The sequence below is a fragment of the Tinamus guttatus genome, unplaced genomic scaffold, assembly GCF_059628265.1.
Source record: "Tinamus guttatus ecotype Peru unplaced genomic scaffold, ASM5962826v1 Tinamus_guttatus_pri_ptg000515l, whole genome shotgun sequence".
NCBI classification, from domain to species: Eukaryota; Metazoa; Chordata; class Aves; order Tinamiformes; family Tinamidae; genus Tinamus; species Tinamus guttatus.
The window spans coordinates 1,035,285-1,063,231 of NW_028289049.1; the positions used below are offsets into that span (position 1 = coordinate 1,035,285).

A 27,947-nucleotide genomic window follows, 5' to 3' on the forward strand; every position below is an offset into this window, starting at 1 on the left:
ACAGTGGCCAAGATACAATTGCTGCAGTAACATAGTAAGTGTGAAAAATCTAGTAGAAACTGAAAATAAGAAATCGTATTCTGTTTAAAAGAATTATAGTATGTTTATATTCTTGAGAGATGCTATAATAATTTCAGGGACTCCTCTCCAGATGTAGCAGGCACAGAAATACATAAGCATGTCTAGATGTTGTTTGTCTATAGAAAAGAGAGAGAGACAGAGACAGAAAATGTTTTGCTTTCCTTACCTACACAATTATTCCAAGAAACTGTAATGAAGACATCTGATGACCAAAGTTTTAATTACTGCTACCAGTAACTGTGCTAGGAAATGGTACTGGTTTTGAAGGCAGTAAAAAAGGCAGCTGGCTCCTCTGCTTAAACTTATATTTAATGGGGATATATCTCCTTTTTCCATGTCTACAGAATTCTGGTCTGACATCACCAAGGCCTCCATACACAGTCTGGCTGGTAGGACACTCTCTGACTTCCAAGAAAAACAAATAGACAAGTGAAAAGCTTGCATCTGGCCTGTTACCTCATCCCAAACCACCTGTACTGCTTGAGTCGTCATGGTATTCCCATTTCCTTTTGGTTGCTACATAATAAATGGCAAAGACTGTTGAGAAAAGAAAGTCACAGAAAGCAGGCAAGAGATACAGCTCAAAGGGTTAGGAGGAGTGACCTACATTATTTCTAGGTGACATGATAAGTTTATTCAGATATTAAACAATTAAAGAGTCTGTTCTTCCAAGCACAGCTACCTGTGAAGACAAAATGTGCACGACCTATCAAAAAATACAGGTAACAAACTGGAGCTTACAGTATGAGAGTCCTTCTGTTTAACTTTCTGCAAATAGAGAGTTTGAAAGCTAAGTTCCAAGTGGTAATATTTCTAGTGGTCTAAAGAATGAGTATGAAGTAGTTTTAGAGTTAAGTTTTAGATCAAAGTTGCCAGGTAAACAGTGACTACCTGTCCTGTTTTTGTTAACATATTTGGCTTAGGAATTCTTTTGTATATTTGGAGAGAAAAACTGATTTTTTTTTTTTTTACAGATTTTTCTTCCTCCCTTCCCCCATCTCTTCCCCAAACTTGGAATGATATAAAAATGTTGTAATACTCTATGCTTTCACATGCTGGAGTGTCCCCAGAATTTCAGTGAAGATTTGGACTTAGCATTTAAGACAAGGAAAGGTAGAGTATAAACTTAATAAGTACTCTCCTTCTGTGACTGAAAGAGTTGCGTTGTTGTAAAATGTAATATTTGCATGCAGTTGACAGATTCTTGTGGCAACAAAGCTAATGTTTTGTCATTAATTTGAGTTTCTTCATTCTCTTCTGTCAGAAATCACAGGCAGAATTGACCATACTTTCCTTTGGTTTAAAGGACGACTGCTTCTGTAATTTTAGTCAGACTTATTCAGCAAAATATGAAATTCCACCTAGAATCTCACTTTCCAAGGAGAAAATACCAAGTGTTCTGAGTTTTCATAGAATGTGTACACTAATTTTCTTATCTATCTCATGTGGGAACTAGCAATTAATCACAAGCAGAACTCCTCTGTATTCTTCTAAGACATTCACTACTGCTGAAAGGGTGACAATTTGGAAATACATTGGTGGATTTTCATATGTTCTGCCCATGTATTTAAGGCTGTGAATTTGACTTGATTGTCACATATTTCTTATGACTGAAAGTACTGATAGAGAGGAGAGGAGACTTTGGAGAGGGATTAAAAAAAATTATTTAAATACACTTTGCAGTTCAGGCTCCAGAACTACATTTATTTCCTAACGTGCTGACTTGTAAACACGTATATACAATTTTATCGAAATAAGTAAGTGTGGTTCAAAGGAAATAATCTTCTGTTGAGGACAACAGCATTCTTCTAAGTTTTAGTCACAGGAAAAAAAATACCCTTTAGGTGACATGTTTATAGGTTTTCATTCTATTTTCAAATAATATTTATTGAACATATAGGATACTTATTTGGCTTTGTAAAAGCTTAGAAATATTACTGCCACTGCCGTGACTCAAACATACATTTTCTTTTTTTCTCTTTTAAGACTAAGGTAACAGTAATTGATCAAAAAGGCAGATACACTGTTTGATGTTAAAATCTTTCCAACCTCAGAGTTACAAAAATAGTAACAGAAATGTATCACATTCTACATTTACCACATCTGCAAGGTACATAATATATTTATAACATTTAAAAGATCAAAGTGGAATGATGTAGGGCTTCAAGATGTTGCAGTCCAGCTGCATTGTAACATCTATTTCTGAGATCAAGTCAACCACAGCTTTTCTCAGTGTTTCCACTGCCTCTCTTAAACTGATCTATGTAATATAACAGCAGATGCAAGCTATTATCAAACTTTGCGGCTCTAGACTTTTATAGCTTCCTCTCTTCTAACTAGGAAGCTGTGTGCAGGTCAAGTCTGGTATCTGCTTCCAGGGCTGATGGCATCTGCAAGTTTTAAATGGGATCTCTCTGTATCTGTAAATCAAGCCCAACACTCTGTGCTTCGAGCCACGCTTGAAGAGGAGCTGCAGGTTTCAAATTCAAGAAAATGGTTGGTAACCACAATACAGAGACCATCAGTGTCATGTGAGGCTCTGCTGTGTGCTACTTGCTTTCAGGCTGCGTGTAAATTATGGCCCAGATATCATTTACAAGGGGCACCAGAAAGCCATACTCCCCTCTACCGCTTTTAAGTGAACATATGTAAATCTGTAGATCAAGTACAGTATCTTAGAAACACTATTCGTAAGAGGAGAAAAAAGTCAACAAGACAGTGTGGGGTGTAGGGCTTTTTTTTATATGTTGGTTGATTTTGTTTGGCGGGTTTGCTTTTATTTTGTTTTTTGGGAAATAAAAAAAATCCACTTTATCCTTACTGATTGGCCTGTTAAGCACTCTGAAGTTCACAGATTCTGATATTCTCTCTATTCCGTAGGCAGGTTCTTTTTCTGCATTCTTGAAGAAAGTAAAATTTTGGCTGACCAAAACAGTGTAATTCCTAATTCATCAAATGATCTCTGTGGATTTGCCGCAGTCATGATATTCACCTTGCTCTTCCTCAGGAAAGCGGCAGCTGCAGGCATCATCTTCTTGAGTTGATTGTTCGAATGTGGTATACACTAATGGAAAAAAAACATACGTTCAAATTACGTTGTACATATCCAGCCTTCTTATTCCACCCTTTCTCAGTCACAAGTGCAGGACATCAGCAGGTAAAAATCTCAGTAATGTAATAATTTAATCATAAATTGTTTCTCTACAAAGATATTTCTGATGCATTAATTTATCATACTTTATTTCCCAGTGCACCAAGGACTGCTAGGTCTTTGTCTGCCACAGAGGATGAAAGGAAGAGTGAATAACATGGAACTGTTAGATTTTTGGACCAATGTTATAGATGGGACTGGAAAGCGCTATTGTCTCATGTGCCAGGGATGGTACTTGGAAGTAATAAACAAAACTGAATCCTAATAGGATAAGCAGGGCTCACCTGAGCTTTCTCACCTCTGTGGATGTGGTCAGAGTTAACCTGCAACACTGAGAAAACAGCCACAACTACCTGAGACCTGACGATAATAAAAATGCCAAAACTTTAGATTCCTTTCAGTTACTCTGTCTGACTTCCACAGAAAATTTTCAAGCTATCTGCAACTATCTTCTGAAGGCATGTAAACCTAGGTTCCTAATCTCCATCTAGTTTCAAAAAGGAAAAAAAAAATCAATTTAAGAGTGTTAAGAGTGTATCCATCTTACTTTTTTTGAAGACAGCACATAGTTTCTTTTTCTGCCAGATGTTGAAGCATATGCAAAAAGGCAACAGAAACAGTATGCACAACAGCCCAGTTACAGCAAGAGAAATACTGATGATGTCCATGTGGGGGTCCTTCCCTACAAAGCAAACAGCATTCTCTTAAGTGTTACAGAGCAAATTCGTACTGCAGCTGAATTAGCCAAGTTCTTTACTGACACCTCAATGTGCCTGTTTCTCTATTAGTTTTGCAATATTGGAAATGGATAATAAGAAGGTCCTCTTGGTTTAAATATGTCTGTAAGCTCTAGTATGTCTCAGAAAAGTCATAGTTCTTTAGCTGTAATTGAACCATATTATGTGATGACTCACCTGGCACCATGATAGTAAAGGGAAAGGCAGGAGAAGTGGTGGCTAGAGTAGTGGTTAAAGCAGGACTATCTAAAGTGTGTCTGCAAATCACATCTTTCATTGCAGTTCCGGGTTCCAGGACCTGAGTTGCAGAGCATCTGAAAAATATTTAAGGTAAAAACAAACAAAATCATGAAAATAAATTCAATCAAGTTCAATAGCAGTTTATAAATAAATAGCAATTTATTTTTTGATTACTTACTTTGTCCAGTTTTTACAGAAGCCATTGGGTTGATCATTAAAGGTTCCAAAGCGGCAAGTTTGGCAACCTTCAACAAGACAAGGACGGATATTCACTATTTACATAAAATGAGCTTTAAAACAGCATTGTTACCATCTGTTCTTATATTAACTACAATCCACATTCATAAATACTTGACATCGATTAATATTTTACAAGCTGTTCTGAGTTTACAAGGCAAGTTTTTTTCCTGTGTCCATGGCAGAAGCTATGGACAATATATGATACTTGGCTACTGAACCATTTTAGCACAAGCTGCTGCAACTTGCATTTAACTCCAGTGTTCTCAGCTGGCCACAAGGCTGCTGCCACATAAAGGGAACGAAAGTGTGTGTGAATTGAGTCTCAACAGGGCTCAGATTTTGGTAAGCATGGCTGACTGCGTGTCCCATGCAGAATGCAAACAGGTTAGCAGCACTGGCAGTTTTTATCTGCTGAGGTCCTTACAGCTCCCCTTTCCGCCCTGTGCGCGGTGCAGTGGACACAGGCGCATAAGCTAATAGGGAAAGGTGACCTTACCACTCCCCGTGTTCTCCTTGCCCACGCCGCAGTTTCTGTCGCAGCGGGAGCAGCCATTTCCACTGCAGTGATACCCATCCTTGCATGTGCATTCGGCATCACTTTTTGATGAACACTCTCTTAAATACCTGAATCTTCCTGAAAGGCGGAAACATCTCTTGTGTTATATACGCATTCAAACCTAAAGACTGGAGTAGCAGAAGTACAAAGATGTTTGCTCGACCCCCTGACAAAAATTAAACCATCAGTTTGGAGAGAGGAAGGGCAGGTGCATCACGTTATTTGGCCAGTGCCAATTTCTGCTTGCAACGAAATGACAAGTTAGTACACACTATTTTATCTTGCATCGAGCAAAGGAAGCATTTGACAAGAGCAACCCGTCAAGCCCCCCCGCAGGCCCAGCTGCCCGGAGAGAGGCCACCCCGTCCCTGCCCCCGCTGCCAGCCGGACAGGGCTCCCCCCGGCGCGGCCCGCAGCGGTGCCGGTACCTTCGCATTTGCGGCACAGGCTGCAGCCGCTCTGTTCCTCGGCGCTGGAGAAGGTGTCGGGCTGGCAGGGCTGGCAGACCCCGTTCCGCACGAAGGTACCTGCGGGCCGAGACACACGGTGGCTGCCGCGCCGCCCGCGCCGCCCGCGCCGCCCCGCGCCGCCCGCGCCGCCCCGCGCCGCCCCGCGCCGCCCCGCGCCTCACCCGCCGGGCAGGCGGCGGCCGCGGGCTCCGCGCGCAGCAGCGCCAGCAGCACCAGCAGCGCCGCCGCTCGCATGGGGCCGGCGCGGCGGCAGTGCGCGCGGCGCGGCGGGCGCCGGCCCTTAGCGGCTGCCCCCGGTTGTCGCGTGCGTCACCCGCGGCGGGCGGGAAACCCCGGCTCGGTCGCGGGGCTTTCCGCCCCCGCGCGACCCCCGGGGCTGCCGGGCAGCGCCCGCCGCACGGTCCCGCCGCGGCCCGGGGCGCGAGGGGCTGCCGGCGGCTCTGCCGGTGACCGGGACCAGCGGGTGTTGCATCCTGGCAAGCCAAGGGACAGCTGCGAGTCTGGCCACCAGGACTGAGTTTGTGGGCTGTGGCAGGTTGCTTTGGTGTGTGTGCCATAGCAGACAGCAGCCTTTTCAGTGCATCTTGGGGCCTCCAGGGTACAATAGCCTTCATGAACCATGTGAGACATAAGCTGTACTTTCCTAGGCCTGGCTCTGAGCTGGTCTGTGGAGGCAACTCAGCTTTCTGCTGTCACCAGCATGTGGAAGCAGCAGAAATAAGTAGAAGGTAAAGCAGGGAGAAGAGAGTTTTCCAGAACATATGACAACTTACAAGCAAACACCCTGGAGGGTGCCCTGTACATCTCAAGTTTGCACCCTGGAAGCTGCGCTGCTGTAGCACAGCACGGGTGTTCCTGTGCCGGGGCTCTGGCAAGCCTGCTACTCCTTGAAGGAGGGGGCAGCACTCAGATCAGGGCTCTCTTTGGTCTTGAAGGGCCCTTTCAGCAGCCCTTCCTCTCTTCCCAAACATCAAAATTTCTTAAGAAAACTAGGAAAAAAAAAATCTGTCCCAGAGTGATAGGCATTTTCAAAGGACCATGTGCCTTGGGAAGCTGGGATGGCGGTTAAGGGTTTAGATGGAATTTGGAGGAGGACAGTGAACTAGTTAAGCATTTTCTTTACAGGAAACACATTTTCAGCGCATGAGAAGCTTGTTTTAAGGGCAGAAGCCCCGCTGAGCGGCTGAGGCGAGCGCCGGCGCCGCGGGGCTCCCGGGGCGGGAGCGCGCGCGGGAACGTGACGCCCTGAGGGGCGGGGCCGCGCGCGCGCCCTGCCGCCCTCCCGCGCGCCGCCGCTGAGGTGAGTCGGCATCGCGGCCCGGCCGCTGTGGCGGGGCGGCCGCGCCGGGGCCCTGCGAGCGGGCGGGCGGGCGCGGAGTGGGCTGGGGCCGGGGCCGGGGCCGGGGCCGGGGCCGGGGCCTCGCTGTCCTTGCGGGGCCACGTCCTCCGCTCCCGTCGTGGCGCTGTGCCGGCAGGCCCCGCGGCCTAGCCGTGGGTTGGCTGTTTGTGGCCTCCTGAAATTTGACCTGTGCTTCTGAACTGCGGCAGGTGGTGCCAGTTCTTAAAATAAGTGCACGAATAACTAGCGACATGAGCATTTTTCGAGGCCGGCCGAGCTGATAAGCTGCAGAAGCTTTCCTGCTGCTGGTACATGAGCATTGAAGTGTGTCATTTGTGAGGGGGGCCTTCCTGCTTCTGCCCTCTGCCAGAAGTCACCCCCTTGAGCATGTGTGCTTGCCTGTGTAGCTTAAAGGTTTGGAGCAGCATGTAGCAGCACTGAGAAGCAAGTGAAAAATAGCTTGTTAAATGAAGTGGCTGATATGTCTGTGTAACTTGGCTCTGCCTTGCTGAAGTCTTATGCTGGTAGCATTTATAGCATGGCAGGTATTTACATATGAGCCCATGTAAAGAAGAATACTAATGCGTAAGAATCTGAAGTATATGGTAATATGCGTTTACTGTTAGTAGGGACTGTGTCTTGCTAGGTCAGAGGAATAGGATTAGATTCCCCTTTCAATCTGAAGGAATAACAGCTTGAAAAAGACAAGCTGCCTATCTATGTTAAGAAACAAGTGCAGCATTTCAGCTCTGTGGCTCTTCAGGCTGTCTATTGCTACATAGTGACATCTGTTTGATTTGCAACTTATTTTGCAGATTCAACGTACACCTTCCAGAAGAGCTCCAGGCTCTCCTCAACTCATTTCTAATGTCTGTGATTTTTGCGCACTCAGCACAGTTGGCCTTATGTTTATCAGTATGTAAAACTGCACTAGGAATGGGATTTGATTAACAGAATTAGGCTGTCTAGGACTGCTGCAGGACCTGCTGTGTATTACTGTGTTCCAGGAACAGGTGCTTTCCCAATGGACTAAGAGTAGAGAACAAAGGTGAAAATACATGAATCTGAAGCAGGGTGGTGGCAGCAGAGGGGGGATTTCTTTAAGCAGCTAAATGTGGATTTTATTTTATGATGAGCCACCAGGTGCTGTGTGCTTTTCTGGGTGGAAATTCCCTCTCTAGGGAAAAATCCCTGTCCCATAGAATGGATGAAGTGTAAAATGCCTCACACCATAGTCTGTGCTTTCACAGACTGCTATCAGTCTAGCATGAATTAATGTGTATTTTATGTGATGTAATTGAAGTTAACTTATTTTAACCTTCAAATGGAAATTTGGCCATAAACCTCAATGTGAGTTTAGTATCTAAAAAAAATTCTTAAGCCTAGTTTGTTCCATTTACTCAATTTTGTGGCCTCTTCCCCCATCACACGTGTATATGCTTTTCTCCCCCACAAAACTGTGAAATACCCAGAAAAAAAAAAACTATTGCTCTGATTTGCAGAGCCACTGGTCGAGTCATTTTAAGTCACAGGAAACTCTTCGTGAAGCGTGCTGTGCGGAAATTAAATACCAGACGTGAGGTCAAAGCTCTCATAAACCCTTTTAATAAACCCTATCCCTGGGTAGGAGTGAGTAGTCTGGGTGTGAGCGAGGGAGTGCAAACTGAAAACAGTCCTGCCACCTACCCTGACTCCCTCTCACTGGCAGACTAAAGTCAAGTCTTGATTAGGTCAGGCTGTTTCCTGTTCTGGTGCTAACCTGCTCTGCCTCCATCTGGTTCAGCTTTTCAGCCTCTTAATTCACAATGTTCTCTAAATAGAATTCTTACGAATCTTCATTAAAGCTAGTGAACTCATTTTGGGGTGGCATAGGTGGAAGATAACGCAGAAATGCACATTTCTTACAGTTAACCTTCACTGTGAAGAAGGATTTGTACTTGGGGGTTTAGCCTCTAACCATTCTCTCATTCTCTCTCTGATTCTCCACTCCTTCCCTCACAAGCTTCTCGCCTGATAGGAACCCTTTGTGCAGTGCACTGTAAGACATGGCCTCAAAAAGAGCATTGGTGATTCTGGCAAAAGGGGCAGAGGAGATGGAAACTGTTATCCCCACTGACGTTATGAGAAGAGCTGGAGTGAGTATGCAGGCAATGAAAAGGTCTTTTAATGGGCATCTGTTCAAGTGAATATCTGTGTCTCAGGACAGTGTTTGTTGGGAGTTCAAGAGCTAGATGGTTGTTTGGGATGAGAATTCACCCATGTTTTCTTACTGCTTGGCAAATATTTGAGCCATACCCCAAATAGGCGTGCATTACCAGACAACAGTTGTACAAAGGATAAACATAATAAATGCCTCATAAACAACAAATACCTCAAACATTTGAAGTATGAGGCTGGTGGAAACTCGAGCAGGTGTTTCAAGCAAATCTTACGGGATCTTGTGAGATCAAGTAGTCTTTAAATGTACTATTTGAACTGTTGTTCTGACAGCTTTCAGTGTTTCTCAACTTGTTCTAAGTGCTACTTTAGGGCTAATATCTAAGAAAAGCGTTTCTTGTTTCTGTAAATGAGTGTGTTTTCATGAATTGTAATGATATATATATATATATATATATATATATATATCTCCTTCTATTAGATCAAGGTGACTGTTGCAGGCCTAACAGGGAAAGAACCGGTACAGTGCAGTCGAGATGTCTTCATTTGTCCTGATGCCAGTCTAGAAGATGCCAGAAAAGAGGTTGGTCATCCTGATCTGTTGTAGTGACTAGTATGGCCTTTGTTACAGTTTGGGAAGAGAATTTGGAAAATTTCTAAATAACCTTTAGAAGTACACTGCGCCCTGGCTTTACGCAGCAGTAGCTCACAGAACTGTGTGTTCTGCAGTTCTCTCCACTAGTTTAGTGCTGCTCCTCTGTGTACTGGGATCAGTCAGATTGCTGAAATCCAAACAGGTATTTGTTTTTACAAAGCATCAAGCTTAGAGTTTTATTTAGTGTGTTAGTCAGGTGGTCCAACAAAGTACCTTGATTTGGAACAACAGGAAACTTCTGGTGGCAAGCTAAATACAGTTCAAACTGTATAGTAAGCTTGGAATCCTTTCAGTGCCGAACTGCTATTTGGCTGATGAAGCTCTTAGTTTCTTCAGGCTTAAAACTTGGTTCTGAGACAGCCTTTGCTAAAAATTGTCTCTTCCTTATATGGGAAGCAATATTTTCTTCCATTTAAAGAAATGAGATCTTTGCTCTTAAAGTCACTGTCATTTAGTAGAAGAAAAGACAGATTCCTTTGCCTCTCACCTGGCTCCACTTTAATGGCCTCAAAACAATGCAATGAATGGGCCAGCCTCTGTTCTATGGAACTGTGCTAAGTTTTATCTTCTGTTTGTTCAGGGGCCTTATGATGTCGTGGTCTTGCCTGGAGGTAACCTTGGAGCCCAAAACTTGTCAGAGGTAAAAATCAAAGATATTTTCATGGGTAGTGTGTGATTTGCACTACTACTAATAATAATAATCCTGCATATGCAGTTCAACACCTGAACATTTTTTTTGAATAAATCAGTAAGAGGCAACTAATTGTTTATTAGTCTAAGCAACAGCGTAGGTTCTTGGGCTTTTGAGTATTTAGTCAAGCAGAGTGAAAAAGGAAGAATGCTCTGTATGGTGGGAAAGTGACTGTTCTTAATGAATTTGCGTTGCAAATGAATATTTAATTCCATGAAGCATAAAACAGGCTGACCCCACAGGAGTCTGTGTTCCTCTGCTCAGGAATTCTGTCTCTGGCAGAAAGTGTTTTAGAGGTGATATAAAGAACTCGTAGAAGATAAAGTGACAAACAAGTCCTATCTGATAAGATTTAGATAGTATTGCATGGGTTTTTAAGGCCTCGAATGTGAGACAAATATCCCTTCTATTTTTTTTTTTTTTTTAAGAATGATAGAGACTGTCTGGATTAATCTCATCAATACTCGTTCCCCTTTGTCTCATGTGAAGTTCTCGAACAGGTACTTCCTATAGCCATATGCATCTTTTGTGCAGGACAAGTATTTCCCTTTACTGATTTCAGATTTTCCCCTTCTTAGCGCTTTCATTACATTCTATCGTGAGACAGGATTGAAAGTTGTTGGTTAGTTTTCTGTGAAAACTTTTATGAATTTGCAGTAGAAAACATTTCGGCCATGTTTCGAATAATCAACCTGAAACAATGAGTTGTAATATGGCTTCTTTTTACAGTCTCCTGCTGTGAAAGACATTCTGAAGGACCAGGAAAGCAGGAAAGGCCTGATTGCTGCTATATGTGCAGGTGAGCTAATAAGAGATATTGCTTTGTAAAGTGTTTGGATATTTTGAAGGGACATGCAGACATTTGTCCTGTCTTAGGAATCTGTGTCCCTGTAGTCTACTAACAGGAAAGTATATTGTGTGTGTAACCCTCGGCATTTGAATACTGTGTAAATCTAGCAGAAGATCTGTAAAATACAGTTAACATCCTGCAACTCCTGTTGGACACCTAGTCCTTTCCAGTCATAAGGTGTTAGATTTGTGGCTTAAGCATACCAAGTGAAATATGATGTAGACTTGGGTGTTGTATAAAATACTTGCTTATCCCAATGATTTTTCACCAGGACACAGTGCTGGCACAACATCATTGCTATAAGTTTGTCCAATATAAAATAGCATGGCCCTTGAGCTTCATTAGGAAGGCTGTAATGCAGAATTTCAGGCTCACCCTTCCTCTTTTGCGTGGCAACAGGCAACAGAAGGATTTTGAGGAGATGCCTATTGCCTTGCATGCTCTGCACAGCTAGGTATCTAGCTTCTTTCGAAGTAAATGTTGTATGTGAAAAAGGCAAGATGAATAGTTGTGAATAGTTGTGTGTATTCACAACTGAAGGGCAAGATCAACCAGGCTATATGTAGCTCAGTGCAAAGAGTGACCATGAGGGCGTAAAAATAAATTTTCTAATAGGATGTATTTATGTATTTTCACTTTTGCTTTCTGATGTGTCATTGGGGTTTAAGAGGTGTAGAAGGGCAGGCCTGGATCTTTCTTGGTTTTGTTGTTGTTAGGTGAAATGCCTATGGAGCTGTGAAGGTTCTTGAATGCGACCGTGACAGCTCTCTACTTCTACTCCTGTTTCTGTTGTAGAATAATTATAAATTATCAGTCACCTAATATAGGCCTTTTCTTGCAATTAGGACGTTTCATTTAGATACAACGCTTTTCAGAGCAGATTGTAGCTAAACAGCAACACATGTATTTCCTAGAACACATCTGAAATGAGTCAAATGTGCAAAAATGAAACTCACATCAGGCAAATCTTACCTTCAGTTTCTCTTGGAATTCCCATAAGGATTTTCTGTCAGATGATGTTATATTGTTTTACACAAAATCCTTCCTCAATTCAGACCAAGGAGGAAGTATCAGAAGAGAAGAGAATGTAAGAGAAGAGGAAACCAAAAACTTAGCAGTTAGCCCATCATCTGTCCAAAATGCTGCTTGGCATGGCGACTCCAACATTTAAAGGCTTCTTCGAATGAAAGTCCTATAAAAATTCTCTAAAATTAAGATTTAACAATGTAATAAAATACTTGTATCTAATTAGTGTTCCGATTGAAATGCAGGCTTTTTCTTATTTAGTTTCAAGTAGCTTTAAATATAGCATTTGAAATACATCAGTTTGAAGGCGTCGTACTTGCTTTCATAAGACAGTACGCTCATTGGTAGGATAGCTGCCTAAACTTTCTGTGTTCTTTTTATGTTTTTCCAAGATAGGGTGTTTTGTGAAATAAAATGGGAGAGATGAGGTAGCCGTGTTCCTTCTGAGGCTTCTTTTTTCGGAGATAAAGCCAGGATCAATTTTATAAATAGTAGTCTGTCCACAATGAGCTTTGAGCCTTCAATATATGTTCTGTTGCATACAAATACTTTTGAGACTTTGGTGTAACTTTGTCCTTACAGGCCCTACTGCCCTTCTGGCGCATGGGATAGGTTTTGGAAGCAAAGTTACAACACATCCTTTGGCCAAAGATAAAATGATGAATGGAGGTATGTAATGATCATAATTTTCTCCCTAAACTCTTGTCAGAAAATACTTCAGTTGCACCCTTTCCTTAAAGAAAGGGTAATAATTCTGTAACTTATTTTTCATCTTGGAATTTCAATAATGCTTTTCTGAATATAATGAAATTTCAATTGGACATGCTCAGAGTGTGTCTTTAAATCATTAAATTGTTTTTGCCTGAAAATACAGAGCTGTATTAGCATTCTCATCCCCAGGAAACTACACTCCTATTTTTTTTTCTCCCCACACCAAGTACTCTTGAAACAAAGCAATCTGAAGCTGTTTTGGTTCGTTGCCTCAATGGCATCAACCCAGACAGACTCTTTTCTCCCTCCCCCTCCCTCTCCCTCCCTCTCTTTTCTTCACCCACAAGTAGTGCTTTGGTGCTGTGAGCAGCTAGTGGGCCGTCTTTTTCTTGTACATTCACACATTTTTTGTGACTGTTAACCAGTTTGAAAGGTGAGCAGGAGAGGGCAGGGTCTTCCAGTTTCTTCTGAGTGCATTTGAGGGGGGGAGTTATAAACTCATATATAAAAGCAATTACACCTTCAAAAGTAACTTTATGGGAAGTTACAGGCACAGTGACTGCTTCCTGAGGAGTATGTGCAATCAGAGGTGCATTCGCACACTGTGAATGAGCTGCAGGAGCTTCATGCGGGGCTGTTCCCCCTGCCAGGCCAACGCCAGGCAGTGACAAGCTGCTCGGCTCCTGCAGTGCTGGGGATGTCTGTGGAGGGGAAAAGGAGCCCCGTGGGCTGCTCGCGGGCGGCGGGTGAAGCGCCTCTGGCAGCAGGCCCTGATGCCGGCATCCGGAGCCGGCCAGAGCTCAGTGGTTCTGTCGGCTCCGTCGCCCAGAGCAGACGCTGTGCGCGGTGCCCTGCGGCTGGCTCTGCTGCAGCGGTGGTGGCCGCAGCGCCGTGCGGCTGGGTCACGTCCTTTCTGTTGTGTCCCCTCTGCAAGCGCACTACCACTACTCCGAGAGCCGTGTGGAGAAAGACGGGAACATCCTCACCAGCCGTGGCCCTGGTACCAGCTTTGAGTTTGGATTGGCCATTGTTGAAACACTGATGGGGAAGGAAGTAGCTGAACAGGTGAAGGCACCTCTGATATTGAAAGACTAAAATCCTGGTCAAGGACTTACAGTAGAACAGCTGACTTTCCTAGAAGAAGTGAAAGATGCATTAGCATACATACAGTCTAATTGTGGGTGAATTTTGTAGCTGTACTCCTTTAAACTGCTTTTCCCCTGCCTTACAAACCAGGGGTGTTAATTCCTGGAAAAAAAAAAATCCTATTGGCAAACCACTTCAGCACTAGAAAGCAGTTAGCATCCGATCATCTCATTTAGCTCTTGGATGGCATTTAAAAATCACATGGACTAATATTTGCTGATTAAATAAAATTGAAGCACCCCTGCTTGTGTGTTGTTTCTTTGTGTGTTTTCTCCTAACCCAGAGCTATTAAACTGTTTCACCGATGGCTAGTGATGCACTATTCAAACCAGCTTACATCTAGAATCTGGCACAGTTCTTCTGAAGTATGAGCTGAAACTGCTTATTAAGTTGTAATTTAGAATTTGTTTTAAAATAATATTTACTTTATAAGGCTAGACCTCCTAGAGTCTTCCAGAACTCATGCATGATTTAACAATTTAACTCAAGGGCATTCCATTGATGATATATGGAGAGAGAAATCATGTTGGCCAAAGATACTGTGCAACCACTTGTGTTCATAAGGGTGAGTTTATTTCTGGAGATACTCTTGTAACAGGGGTGGGAGTGAAGATTCCCAGGAAGACTAGGACCATAATGGTTTTCAGAGCAAATCTTTCTGATTCCTAATATTAATGATAAAACTTTTCAAAACAGATAGAAGTGAAAATTGCTGCAAGATTGGAAGTATTCCCAGAATTGTGGTCTGTAACTTAGTGTAGTAATTTGATCAGATATGTGAATGGCCTATTAACTTTCAGTATATTAGATAGAGTTGGTATTAAAAGCAATTTTCAGTTCCACAAGTTCATTGTAAAACAGAAAGGGAGAATTTAGCCAAACTAAAAGAAAATAGCTGTAGTGAAATAATCAGCCCTAAGAAATAACAATTAACATGGGAGAGGGGAAAGAGAAATGTCTATATTGAGATAGCTAAAGATACACTTAAAATGAATCAGCTGTGACAGCAGCAAAATCGAATACGTTTGTAACCTCATATATAAACGTTCATCTGCTTTTAGACATCGCATTTATCCTGTCAGCCAGATTCTACAGGTATTAACTACTGTTTTTTTTCCAGAATAGTGATTACTCGTAGTCCTGAGGCCATCAGTACTACTGCTCCAGCTCTGTCCAGCAGCATACTAGCCCAGTGAACTGTATCTGTGCTCAAAGAAGTTGTTCTGCAGAGAAGTTTTAGTCATCCTATTAAAGAAGCTAGAAAATCAAAAATATGCATTTTTCTCCTGAACTATGTGAAATGCCAAAATGCAAAACTGAAGAAAGTGAGGTGGCGTTGGTCACAGAACCATCGCTTCTCTTATTAGGGGTTAATACATAGAAAAATAAAAGATGTTAGAAGGGACTCTCAACAGCCAGATTAGATACAGTGATAGATACAGTAGATACAGTCCTGTTGGGTTCCAGAGGTTCTCAGCACCTCAATTACTTCAGCTTGAAAGGATGAAAAAAAAACCCTTTGATCCTTTGTTCCACAGAAGACTTATGAACTATGTGGGTGATTATATGCAGCAGAATATGAGTAAAATAACAAATAAGAAATAAAAGAATAAAAGAAAAAGGAAAAAAAAATGAAGTGCAACATCCCCTACAGCAAAATTTGATAAACTGGTTTCCTCACAAACTGACTGAGATACTGTTTTTCAGCTTTCCGTGAGGCATTACTCCGTGGAACTGTTAAAGACTACCTTCTGCTTTAGGGCACCTAAAAATACTGACCTAAACTTGCTCCTAGTGCCTAAAATGAACAATTCCTAAGCCACTGAATACCGTAGCTTTGCAGCTGCTCTCTGCAGAGTTGTACAGGCCCCACCTGTGCCGAGTGCCCTTCCCGGCCCTGAGCAGCCTCAGCTGGGCCCTCTCAGCACCCTCCGCCCCCAGGCCTGGAGCTCCATTTAAGCTGGGGCCTGGGCCCAGCCCTGGCCCTTAGGGGCCTGTTGTGCTGCCAGGGCCTCCTGCTTTCATTTTGGACCTGCCTCGGCACTTCAGGGTTGCTGCGTGATCCCCGCACTGCTGGCAGAAGCTGTTGCCTCCAGGAGACCCTCCCTGCCCTTCCTGTTCAGGTAGGGGGGATGTGCCCCTTGCTGGGGAGGGCCCTGCCCTGGCCTGCGTTGCGCCTGCTGCTTTTGGTTCCTGGCTTCCCTGTGCTTGCAGAGGGCCCTGCTCTCTGCTGTTGTTCCTTGCAGGCAATGCTGACGTGCTCGTGCTATAAGAATACAGGGTTTCTCGCTGTGCAACACAGAGTCACTTCTTGTTTCCTTGTCTGGTAAAAATGGATGTTTTCTGCTCAATAGTTGAAAAAATCAAAAGGTCTTCGGTTCCTAATGATTCCCCCTGTAGAATATTTTGCTTTCAGGACTTAAGAATGTTGGAATCGCTGTACCCCAAGAAGCATATATTTTTATTGATATTTTTCTTCCTTTTTTTTAATTGTTTTGTTGTTGTTATTATATGATTGTGTCTTTTAAGCTGTCCAGTTTGTCCTTGCTACTAAGTCTCAATGAATTGCTTTGAGACACTAACGTCTAGGTAGCTCCAAAATCATTTCAAAAATTGCCCGTGTTGTGTTGGAGTATTAACCGTAGGAGTTGCTTTCTTTGGTACACTGAAACTTTTCACAGCTATTGAGCAGAATGCTCAAGTTTGTGTATTCATCAATAAGGGGATTTCTCCACAGTCTGGCTAAAGAGCAGGACAAAGGGAGGGGAGACTGAGCGGAGCCATCAGCGAGTGGGACAAAAAGAGCCATCTGCAAGGAGATGGGGGCCTTTACAAAGGAGGGAAATAGGGGAATCCCCCCACATTCTTCAGCAAGGGGGACAAAGGAGTCAGGTGGCCTTAGGTGAGAGCAGATGGCGGGAGGCCCGAGGGAAGGCTGTAACTGCTGAGTACCTTGGCAATGGGGAAAAGGAGAGGGCGCCCCTCGGTCGGGAAATTAGGATTAAAGAGGGGCTGCGTCCTCCAGCAAAGTGAGAGACCCCACAGGGATATGCCCGGTGGGCTCTCCCTTTATTCGAATAACGTCTTAGGACGACTCTGTCTCCTTTTGGATATTCAGTTCTTGACAACGAGATTTTCTGCACAGCTATAACACGTTATTCTTAAGAAAACATTGCTCACTTCCACATATGTGGTTTGACTCCCACTTTCTACTGTATTATTTTTGTAAACTGAAAAAAGTCCTCCAGCTATGCAAGATAGTGACAGGCAGATGGGAGGCAAGCTGCCTTGAACGGTGATAAATCTGACCGTGTGCTTAACAGGATATTTAACATATTTAACAGGAAATGTGCTGTTGAGTCAGGATTTGCTGTCTCTTAAGAGAACTGTTATTTCAGGATGTAGTTTTCTGTGCTGCCTTTGCACTACTGCATCTGACACATTGATCTCCATGTGTCTACAGAGGAATGCTCTTCAATATTGTTGTGCAGAAGACAAGGAAGGCTGGTGCTACAGGGAGCTTGTCCTGCTTTCCCAGTAAAGTTTTGGGATTGAGTCTTACAGTATTGTCAGTGAAGACTTGATTCAGATTTGTCAGTGAGATGCTCTGTCAGAGAAAACTCACTGCAGCAAAGCATAAACATCAACAGTTTTAAGTTTGTGAGATGCTACTGAAGTCTAGAGGTTTCGGGGAGAATGATCGAGAAAGAGTGAAGTAGCTGACTTTGGAGATCACGGTGAGAAGAAGACTAGAAAACGCAGATGCCCAAGCAGCAAGAAACGCTAGGTATAGTGCAACTCTTGCTCCCTGTAGGAGCTCTTTGCCTCTCAGGGGACAGTGTATGTTTTGCTGGTAGCTTTCCAGAAACAAAAACCTCTGGACCAGAACGCAGAGGCTTCCAGGGACAGAGGAGGGCAGATGGGAGCCGCCCCCGCCTGCCCGGCCCGCGGAGAGCCCGGGAATCGCGGGGGGCGGCCAGGGCGCCCCCTGGCGCTGCCGCTGCAGGGCCCCGCGCTGGCCTCGCCGCGGGGCTGTGGGCGGGAAGGCCCTGGGCCGCGCGGCCTGCTCGGCCGAGGCGCGTTTGGAGGAAGTATCGGCGTCTCCATTTTCCAGGGCTGCAGCCGGCAAGGCCCTCTGCATCCCACTGTATTGCTGGAAAATGCCAGAGTTCTGTATTTCGGATGCGCCGCTAACTCCCTTATGCATGGCAAGATCCAGATGCAGAGTTCAGGCATTAAACTGCAAACTGATCTCCTTAGGAGACAGCAGCCTCGCTCCCTTGCTGGGCGGCCTCAGGCATGCAATAGCATCCTGTCTTGTCCTGGAGCCTGCTTTTGGTTGAGGTGGTCTGAATAAGCTCGGATAACACAAGTGTGGCCTGGGAGAGGCGTGTCCAGGGCACCCTGAGGTGCCTTCTTCAGGTATTAGCAGACTGAAGAGCTAAGCCCTGCTGAGCTAGTTTCTGTGCATCACTCTTCCTTGTTGTACAGTCTCAAATTAGAGTTATGGACTGCTGCCTGTGCCCGTGTTTCAGGATAAAAATATTCTGGTCCTCCAGTTGAAACCTTATTCAAGAAGTGATGGAGTCCTTGGCTATTTCCAGGGACATGCAATGTGCCCTAACAATACTGTTGTGGATTCCACCCAGTGCATGACTGATAAATCATCAGTGTAGTGCATCAGTGCCTTGCATGACTGATAAAATTCAGAGAAGAAAATTCTGACACCTTATCCTCAGCTTTGAAAATACCTGTGATTAAATTCTGTGTGATAGAACGCCAGCATTAAGCCATTTAACGCAAAGCTAGGAGCTAAACAGTTCTATTTTACCATGCTCAGACCACCTTCCATCTTTAAAGCCTTATGCCAACCTTCCTTTGGCCTCTGTGTAGACCAAGAGCTTGCCTGGTGTTGCTCCATGACCTTCGGAGCCCACCTGAGACAGCTGGCTGACTGCCCACCTCTGTTACTCTTAATAGAATGACCATTCCGGTTTGTTGTCTTTTCGGCATGATGAGATACTATGCAAAAGACTTTTTCTTCTTTCCCAACAGAAGCAGTTCAGGTTATTTTAATCTCATGAGCAATAGAATCCATCAGGGTGTGCACTATTACTCTCATCTCCACCCCGAGTTGTTAGAGGCCCCTGCATTGCCACGTGCCTATCAGCACACCAGAGTTATGCAGATTCTGCATCATAATAGCCCAGCGCCAATTCAAATTGCCCAAGCTCTAAGTACAGGGATGTGTAACCAGGATGCAGGAAACCTCTTCTTAAATAACTTGTCAACATGATAGATGATAATTGAAGTTGCCAAGTGCAGCCTAATAGGGTTGGAGCCTTGGGTTTCCTCTGGTTCTTGCACAACAGCCATGGGAAGAATGGCAAGGCAGTGAGTAATGTCACAAAGGTCTGCTCACTGTTCACTGCTGCCTTCCTTGCACCTTGCCCTGCAGCAGCTGAAGTGCTGCATGGCCTAGACTGAAGCGATCTTCAGTGTGGACTTCTCTGAAGCTGATAATTTCCTTGTCAGTTGGGCATCTAAAGGCTGCTAAGCACATGGTAGGATTGGCTGTGTGTTCCTGCTGCCTCCCAGAAGGGCATTCAGTTCTGACCTTGCCCTTGAGGTTGCTGTGAGCATAAAAATACTAACAAAGGTAAAAATTACTTTATGTACCAGGAACTTCTGTCCCACCTGAGTGGTTTGGTGGACCAGATATCATTCTTGGGACTGCAGGCTTGATCCAGAGTTCTTGTATACTAAAACACCCTGAGGGTCTCCATGCACAACGGTTAGCACCCTTGAATAGTTTACGGAGGGTGGGGTCAAGGAGAATCTTTGTTTTTACTTATGTATTATCTTTCTCCTCCTGGCATTTCAATACAGTATATTCAATAGCTGCTTAGAGCTTTCTTTCCTGATGTATCCAGAAGAGAGTAGTATTTAGCATTGTACTTCCTTTCACATGGCTAACAGTTGGCTTTTAAAAGTGGCTTTAAGATGACAACAGTTTGTGGGTGACAGCCTTAATCTTCAGCAAGAAGCTGCAGATTTTTAACAGAGAAGCTTTTTTTCCTGTGAATCACTTTGTAAGTAAATGAATAGAATTAGTGACTCCCATGCTTCAGTGACCTGCCACTTAAGATCTGGGATGCCTAACACGTTCTCCAAAATCAACCACAACTGGGAATCAAGGTGCATGCCAATATATAAATAATACAGCAACAGTCTATGAGCAATCATAGGTGTGGCTTCTATGTGTGATTCAGAAAAAAAAAATGAGCTGTGTGGATGAAAATAGGTATTTGGGCGGGGATTATGCAAGCCCTGAATGACAATGCAGGATGGGTGGTGGTAGCCTGTCTTTCAGTTTATACAAATGCTAATCACAAACTCAGCAGCCAGAGATCTCTGCAGTTGTGTTCAACAAATATTAATAAGTATAATTAAACAACATATGCTAGATCTTTCAGTGCCAAGGAACTATGAGAAACTGAAACTTACCATGTTTTCTGTTTTATGTTAATATAACTTTGAAAAACAACTTGCATTAATCTAGTTGAAGAAGAGAAAGAAGAAGAAAAAAGAATAAAAGGGAGAGAAAAGGCTCTCTGCAGGGGCACACAACATAAACGCAATGGATCAGTTAACTGATAGATAAAATGATATATCTTGTTACTTCTGTGTCAGATTTTCTTCTTGCAAGTAATCTAGGGAGCATATGCTCAGCAGATAGAGCTTGTAATACTGTTAAAAGTGGTTACAGGCGCCACTGTTTCTAATGATGGTTTAGAAAGGTGGGAATTTCACCATGATTGAATTGATCATCATCTTAACCATGGATTCCTGGCAGTGCAATCTTGATGAGAGTTCTGTAGTTTCAGTACAGTAGGAATTGTGCCTATTGCAGTGTGGGAATGAATGGGAAACTAATAGTAACACATAGAAAGGATCGGTAATTTTAAACTGTTGCAGAATTTAATTAAATTGTCAATCAGCATGTCCCTAAATCAGGTTTACTTTCTGTTTTAATTTTGCTTTATGATGCAAGAGAAACTGATGATCAAGTATTTTAAAATGTCTTCCCATTATAGCTGTGTGTTATTTCTTGGATATTCCCAGACAAAATCTGTTTAAGAGCAGATTAACATGGTGAAGAAGTTAAATAAGAGCATGTTTATCATCTTATTTTTTCCCCAACTCAGCAGGTGCCAGCACAATCTCTACCTTCCAGCAACATGCATGTTGAGGAAAGTCATTATTTTCATCCACGCGTTATTTCCCCAAGTTCCTAGCTAGACTCAACTCATCTCACCTGATTTGCTGGCCTGCAACCCTCAAAGCATTGGGGTGTATTTACAACATTTAATCTGCAATGCAGCACTGAGAAGCCCCTCTCTTATAGCACAGGTGTGACAGGAGCCACCGCTGGTTTCTGGGCAAAACCTCTGTGCGCGGTTCCCTTGGTTTCCGGGCGAGGAGGAGAGGCGCTGTCCCCCTTGACTTCGCTGCCGCTCTCATCTCGCACACGCCGCTCCGTGAGCAGGGCCCGGCCTGCGGCCGCTCCGCAGGCACCGCGCGGGGCCCGTGGCAGCGCAGGCCCCCTCGGCCCCGGCAGGGCCGCTTCCCGGCCCCGCGTGGCGCCAGCAGCCCCGCGAGGGCAGGCGAGGAGGCCAGCGCCGCGCGCAGCTCCCTTCTCCGCGCGGGGAGCAGCCTGTCCCGCGTATTCTCTGTCTTAACGCAAACTTCTGGACTCTTCACACTCCAGCTTATCAAGTCAGAACTCCTTTGAAGTCTGATTATTCCAGCCAAATCTATTTGGCAAGGGGGCTGCCTCCTGAGAGTCAGCGCGCAGGCCCTGCCCAGGTGAGCCCAAGCTCTAAATATTCAAACATGTGATCAGACTGTTGCGAGAGCGTGTTGCGTCCTGACAAGTCTTATCACATGTCAGGGGATGAGCAGAGAAACGTTTTCTGGCCAGAACTTGCAAAGCTGCCCCCACGACTCTAGAGCTTAATTTACTCACTTGAAAAACTGAAGACAGCCTTTGAATCACCTGAACTTCATTCCCCAGAGCCCAGGAATCCCCCATTGCCTGGGAATATGCAGAGAGGCTTCCACTTCTCTTTGCCAGTGCTTGTCCCCCTCCCTCCCATGTCACCAAGTGAAAACTGTTCTGTTGTGGTCTTCAAGGAAACCTTGAAACCTTCTTTCTTGTGTGTGTGGTTGTTCTTTAAGGACAAATGGCAAAGAACATGCAATACGTTCCCTACCATGCTACTGGAGACTTCAGAAATGACAAAGGTTATTATTCCTGATGGACCACAGAGCCTCACCAGACACTTTATTGCCCGCATAAAACTATATGCCCCAAAATACCAAATACTTTAGTAAAGAGAAATTAAAATTAATCTGTTAAATATGAATGATCAAACGCATACACAGAAATCTTAATTTTAATTACATGGAAACTGAATTCCACATTTGTTTCACATTTAACATTTTTTCACTTTAAATTTCCCAGTAAATGCAAATACATAACTGTATACATTACCCGATAAAGCAAAAAAAAACAAAACAACAACCAAATTGTAACATAAATAGCATACTTTAACTTTATTAAACTCAAGACATGACAATATTCAAAATACAAAGTGAATTATTTTTAATCAATACTGTACACAATGCAGAAATCAGTGCATTTCTAGAGCATGTATTTCACCTTCATTTAGTTTGTACTAACACAAATAAAAATTAAGCTTTAAAATAGCTCAAATATCTCATTCAGCAGTTTAAACTGTAAACAGCTTGTTTATATATGTTAGGAGGAACGTATTTAACTTTTGTACCTCTGTTAACGAGCACCTTTTCTCTTGTGCTTATCTGTAAGAGGATAAAAGTAATCAAAATGAGCACAAGAAACTCCTAATGCACAAATCTGGCACCTCTGTGAGTTTTAGTGGATCACTGAGGCAGAAGGAGAAGAATTAAAAAAGAAAAAAACACAGGAAGAAGCAGCATCTGAAGCAGATGGGACTGACACTGTTCAGAAATTGAATTATGTTTTTTCATACCTTCCTCTTCCCCTAAAATACTGAAAAGAAACCAAAACACAAGACCAGCTTGTGTTGTGTTTCTGATTTTTGATACAGTCAGAATTTCAGACATTAGATGAATATATAGTTGTTACAGGCTATTTACTAGCAACTATAGTAAATGCCTCTGCCAGTTTTAGGACACATTCACCCCTTTCTAGAACCCATCAGGAAAAGAGTAACAGAGGCTTAGCAGGAACTGTTCCAAATCTCTCCTAAGAGAAATGGCAAAAATGAGGCAAGTGTCTCTAATGATTGAAAAAATCCACAAAGCCTAAATCTGTTTTAAGCTACAAAGAAATCTACTAGTATCAAATTGAAGTGTCAGACTAATCGGTCTAAATGCTTTTTCACTATGCTTGTCAAGTCTCAAAGTGGGTATTTGATTCGGAAGTTCCCTTCTAACCAGGTTGGTATATCCTAGGAAAGAGCAGTCTTGTTCTCAGCAGTGTTACGATCCGTAAGAAATTCCAGAAATGCCCGATATGAAAACTGTACTGCAATATCTGCTCCATCAGTTTTACATGTGACTCATAAGCAAAGTTAGGTTTTCTTTTTTCTTTTCTTTGATAATATGACTACCACGTATGTTAACCTAGTGTAACACATAACTGGCCAACTCGTACTACTACCCGTCGATATGCTTCTATGAAATCTCTGTAGGTTTTCAGTTTTACAGACCAAGCTGAGAAAACCAGTCTTCAGAAACATATCAGAGATATGCAGCATTATAGGATTTTACCATCCACTTTCCCATTCCCAGAGGACAAACTGGTCCTACTTCATGATTTGAGAACCTCAAGAACATTGTAACGTGGTAAAGTTCAGCTCTATTCAGAACAACTGAGCTCAGATATGTTCCCAGAGGCTATGGAGAAACTACGTAAGACAGATGTTTTCGTTTCAGATGACCAGCTATGTCCATTCTAGTTTTTGAGTCCAATTTTGTTGGGGTTGATGTGGCTGTGCCTTCACCAGACCAGGACTGTACCTCTGAATTACAGCTAGTTTCTTCCGCTTCCCTGAAGAATTTCTCATACTTGTCCAGATATGGAGGCCTTTCAGGCAGCAGATAGTAGTGTGTTGAACTGGCCTTCTTGCCATTTTCAATAATGGGAAGAATACAAGGGATCTTGTTGGCAGATCCTTCGCTATTTTGCCTCTGTAGAGCTTTGCTGCTGACATATTTAGGATCGGGTGCAAAACTCTGGGTGGGAGGCATAATCCCATTGAGGTATGAGGGCAGACTTTTAGGACTTGGTGTCCGGGAATTGCTGTGGGAGAAAGGTTCCCTCGGAGGCACTTTGGGAGGCCTGTCTTCATCGCTGTATGCGCTAGAAGCAACCTCTGCTGACCACCTTCTGTAATCTGGTTTGAGAGCCCTTGGAGGTATGGGAACCCGTGGTGGAATCTCTGGTTTCTCTTCATCCGAATTTGGAGAAGACCTGTTTAAGTGCCCAGATAGTCTCACTACTGGTTTACTGAGTGATCCAGCAGGTCCCGAATGGGATCTTCGCAAACGTCGATGCAGCTGTTGTGGAGGAGGATAAATACCAGATATGTAACCGTTTAGACTTTGTACAGGGTTGGTGCCTTCTGGTTTGGGTCCTGCTGGAGCATCAAAATATGCATAATTGATTTGTCCACAACCTCTAAAGCTCCGCCTGCCCGCAGCATTGGATTTAAAAGGAGGAAGCTCATAATCTCCTAATAAAAAGTCAGTGTCTGAGCTGGTCAGGAATTCCACTTCTTTATCAACCTCGTCTAAAGAAGGATCCTCAGAAATAGGCAGTGGGGGTAATGGCCTGGAGCTGCGGTCATTGGAAGATGAAGGCAGAAAAGGAATTGGCCCATGTTTTATTGGCATGTGAGGAGGCGTTTCCTCAGAAACATGGCCCAAAGTTAATGACAGTTTACTAACGCCATGAACAAGATGGTCTTCGTATCTTGAAACTGGCTGTTCATTGTTGGGACTTACAGGAGCTGGACAGGATTTCTGAGACGGGGTTTGGATACAACTTTCAGCAAAGCTGTGGTCATTCATGGAAACATGGTCTGAAGAGTGCCCTAAAAAGGTAAGAAAGTCACTGCTAAGCAACATTCCACCACATGACTTTGCCATTATGTAGTTAACTAAATTCTTCTAATGCAACAGTAAATAATGTCTGCTTAATGATTTCAGAAGCAAATCTTAACTGCAAGACTCAATAGAGCTGTAACGGGCATGTGCTTAGTTAGGAGAGCAGATGATTGTTATCATTTTAGCACGGTTCTTCAGTTAAATGGTGTAGTTTGAGGCCTCACACATAAGCAAGAGAACAGAGCTGCAGTTACATGAATTCTACTGGACTATGAACAAAGAAAGAGTTATTTTCCTAAAGGGCTTTTTGTCATGAGCATAATAGCAACTCAGAGGCTTGTAAATACAAAGAAAAGTTGTTCTTGATTACACATCTGAAACAATCTTCATTTTTTTAAAAAAGTGGTATTTTCTTGAAAAGAAATGTTTGCATTCTGTCACCAGAGGGCAGCCTTATATCCAAAATGAGATAGTGTCTTAGTGAAGACTTTGAGGAGTCTTTCTTCCCAGACAAGCATTAGAGCTTTATGTTTTAAAATCTTCATTATACTTACCGCTGGATGGTAAATGTTGCTCTGCTGATGGATTCAAATTATATGCCACAGCTATAGGGTCCACATTAAAGAAAGTACTAAAAATAAAACAAACAAAAACTGTAAATGAACCATAGATTACTACTGGTAAGCGTATTCTTAACCTTCATCTTACACTTGAAAATGCAATAGATAAGTTTAGTCTTCACTTACTTTTCAAATCCACTGTGGCTATCCCAACAGGTTTTCAGATTCCCCATGCCTTGGCTAGTGTGAAGAAACCCAGTTTTTAATGGGACTCTCATCTCTTGTGCCGCAACTCCTGCAGTTGACATTGTGTATTGCTCTAGTGGTGATTTCTCCCAGCCTCAGAAATTCAGGCTTCCTGCAGCTTGCCTTCCCTACAAAAGAAGAGAAGGGCACAAATATCAAAAAATGCAAACATGCTGTCATATAAAATTACAGTAGTTCAAGGAAGGAACTAAATAACTCTGTTATAACAAGGCTTTCTGTCCTGACACTTGACAATAGCAAAATTTTAACAAATCTGTTTTGTCATTGATTATAAAACTGAAATATAAGTTTAAATATGTTGCTGTGTCAAATTGAGACAAGTATGCTCTATAACTCTAGTGATACACAGGAACTGACAAATTCAATTCTTGGGCATAAACTGCCGATTATTCAGGCAAATGGTTTGCCAGAGCAAACTATCTTTAATGTCTTTAATTCTGTAGTAGACAAATCTCTTTTTGCCAATGAATTTATGATATGCAATGCAGCCAACATAAAATAGCCTAAAATTTTTTTAAAGTACCATCTTAAATAGGCTAAAAAATCTCTGTTCTTGAAAGAACAGCTGTAATAAAAATACTGCTTTGATCAGAAGTAACAGGATTACAGAGAGCAGTTTTATGTAAAGCAGTCACTATTATCAATAAGCTTACACATAAAGATACTTAAAATCATCCTCAAATCTTCATTTATTTACTTCAAGCAAATCTATCCCCCCCCCAAAAAAAAGCTTGCATCTCAAAATGCTCTTAAATTGTCTCTATTTGAACGTGCAAACAATGATTTATCTCATCCATTTACTCTAAGAATGTGCTGACAATTGCTTTAAATTCAACAAGCAGTCATAGTTTAAGGAAAAAGTTGATTCACAGAAGCTTTTGGGGCAATTCAGAATACATTATTTCTGAAAAATCTGTGTAAAAGCAAACAATATTCTGCTGGAGGAAAAAGAAACAAAGCCCAAGACTAACCAAGTATTTTCTCTGGGTCTGTGCTTCAACTATTTACACAAATACCCTCCATTCAGCAGGTACAATATGGTGTTATTTGGCAGCTCCCCCCAGTTAATTAGCATCTTTCTTGAGAATCAAGAATATGACTGGTTTCTAATGCAAAATTCCTTCCAAAGAAAAATTTCACCTAAAGAAAGGGCAAACAACTGGACATGAGTTACATCAACAAACTATACATATCAACAACCCTCCTTGACAGTGCAGTACTGCCTTGTACAGAAACAAGTAATAGCTTCTGCTTAACATAATTCTGTTTAAAAACAGAAGAATTAGCTAATTCTTCTAAGCAGAATATATCTAATCTTTAATTTGAAACCTAACACTAACATTTGCCTTTTATAAGCAGGCAAATGTTTAAGCAAGAATGTCTCTGCTATGCTCTTCCAATGTTGAATTTCATCCAGTATTGATCTTCTGAACAAATAACACCTGCAAAACAGCTTCTGACTCTACCTATGCCTATCCGTTACAAAACTTAATCACCTTCTCTTTAGGAGTATTAGCATTGCTCCAAGTGAACAAGAGCCAGCCTAACATTCTTTCTATTGCACTACAGCAGAGTCTTAACCACATTGATTTCAGTTCTCTGAAATCTTTTAGCAAAGAGTATTTATTTCCTTTTAAGACAAAAATCTTAAACTCGCCTAAACTAGATATTTTCATCACACAGTCAGACCCTTCCCAGTAATAGGAATTAAGACTTTCAAAGTAAAATTAAATAAAAGGCATTGCTATAAGAGTAGTACCAATTCTAAAATATGTTTGGACTGTGTTAAAACAATTGCCAATAGAATTGTTGCTGATCATATGAGTTAACGCTATATAGAGCGGTGATGTTTGTGCCTCGCAGATCTCTGAATGTCCCTGGACTATTGGTAA

General features: G+C 42.8%; 3 protein-coding genes across 4 annotated transcripts; 1 reads left to right on the forward strand and 2 right to left on the reverse strand.

Moving 5' to 3' along the window:
* Positions 1-3,032: 3,032 nt before the first annotated feature.
* TNFRSF9 (TNF receptor superfamily member 9) lies at positions 3,033-8,684 on the reverse strand. Its single transcript, XM_010215075.2, has 7 exons — positions 8,644-8,684; positions 5,434-5,555; positions 4,946-5,083; positions 4,388-4,454; positions 4,147-4,283; positions 3,780-3,914; positions 3,033-3,145 (listed from the first exon to the last, which is right to left on the reverse strand). Exons 1-7 carry the CDS (start codon positions 8,682-8,684, stop codon positions 3,033-3,035), a joined length of 753 nt encoding a protein of 250 aa, XP_010213377.2.
* A 123-nt stretch (positions 8,685-8,807) lies between these two features.
* Positions 8,808-14,294, forward strand: PARK7 (Parkinsonism associated deglycase). The gene is made up of 6 exons (XM_010215077.2): positions 8,808-8,949; positions 9,453-9,554; positions 10,207-10,266; positions 11,047-11,116; positions 12,776-12,862; positions 13,839-14,294. The coding sequence occupies exons 1-6, from the start codon at positions 8,860-8,862 to the stop codon at positions 13,997-13,999; spliced, it is 570 nt and encodes a 189-aa protein (XP_010213379.2). The 5' UTR covers positions 8,808-8,859; the 3' UTR covers positions 14,000-14,294.
* A 9,568-nt stretch (positions 14,295-23,862) lies between these two features.
* ERRFI1 (ERBB receptor feedback inhibitor 1) lies at positions 23,863-26,139 on the reverse strand. Of its 2 annotated transcripts, XM_010215078.2 has the most exons (3): positions 25,975-26,139; positions 25,783-25,859; positions 23,863-25,215 (listed from the first exon to the last, which is right to left on the reverse strand). In XM_010215078.2, the coding sequence occupies exons 1-3, from the start codon at positions 26,094-26,096 to the stop codon at positions 24,017-24,019; spliced, it is 1,398 nt and encodes a 465-aa protein (XP_010213380.2). In that variant the 5' UTR covers positions 26,097-26,139; the 3' UTR covers positions 23,863-24,016. The 2 variants fall into 2 exon arrangements, with proteins under 2 accessions (XP_010213380.2, XP_088389865.1); XM_088533739.1 differs by lacking the exon at positions 25,783-25,859 and having other exon boundaries at positions 25,975-26,084.
* Between the last annotated feature and the right edge of the window lie 1,808 nt (positions 26,140-27,947).

Coding starts and splice junctions, on each gene's coding strand:
- TNFRSF9 (XM_010215075.2), bottom strand. CDS start 8,684: ATGCCACCCCAAAATGAGTTCACTAGCTTTAATGAAGATTC. Junction 5,084..5,433: donor CCTGTGCCGCAAATGCGAAG/GTACCGGCACCG, acceptor TCCGCCTTTCAG/GAAGATTCAGGTATTTAAGA. Junction 4,284..4,387: donor TTCTGTAAAAACTGGACAAA/GTAAGTAATCAA, acceptor AATATTTTTCAG/ATGCTCTGCAACTCAGGTCC.
- PARK7 (XM_010215077.2), top strand. CDS start 8,860: ATGGCCTCAAAAAGAGCATTGGTGATTCTGGCAAAAGGGGCAGAGGAG. Junction 8,950..9,452: donor ACGTTATGAGAAGAGCTGGA/GTGAGTATGCAG, acceptor TCCTTCTATTAG/ATCAAGGTGACTGTTGCAGG. Junction 10,267..11,046: donor GAGCCCAAAACTTGTCAGAG/GTAAAAATCAAA, acceptor TTCTTTTTACAG/TCTCCTGCTGTGAAAGACAT.
- ERRFI1 (XM_010215078.2), bottom strand. CDS start 26,096: ATGTCAACTGCAGGAGTTGCGGCACAAGAGATGAGAGTCCCATTAAAA. Junction 25,860..25,974: donor AGCCACAGTGGATTTGAAAA/GTAAGTGAAGAC, acceptor TTTTATTTTTAG/TACTTTCTTTAATGTGGACC. Junction 25,216..25,782: donor GCAACATTTACCATCCAGCG/GTAAGTATAATG, acceptor TTACCTTTTTAG/GGCACTCTTCAGACCATGTT.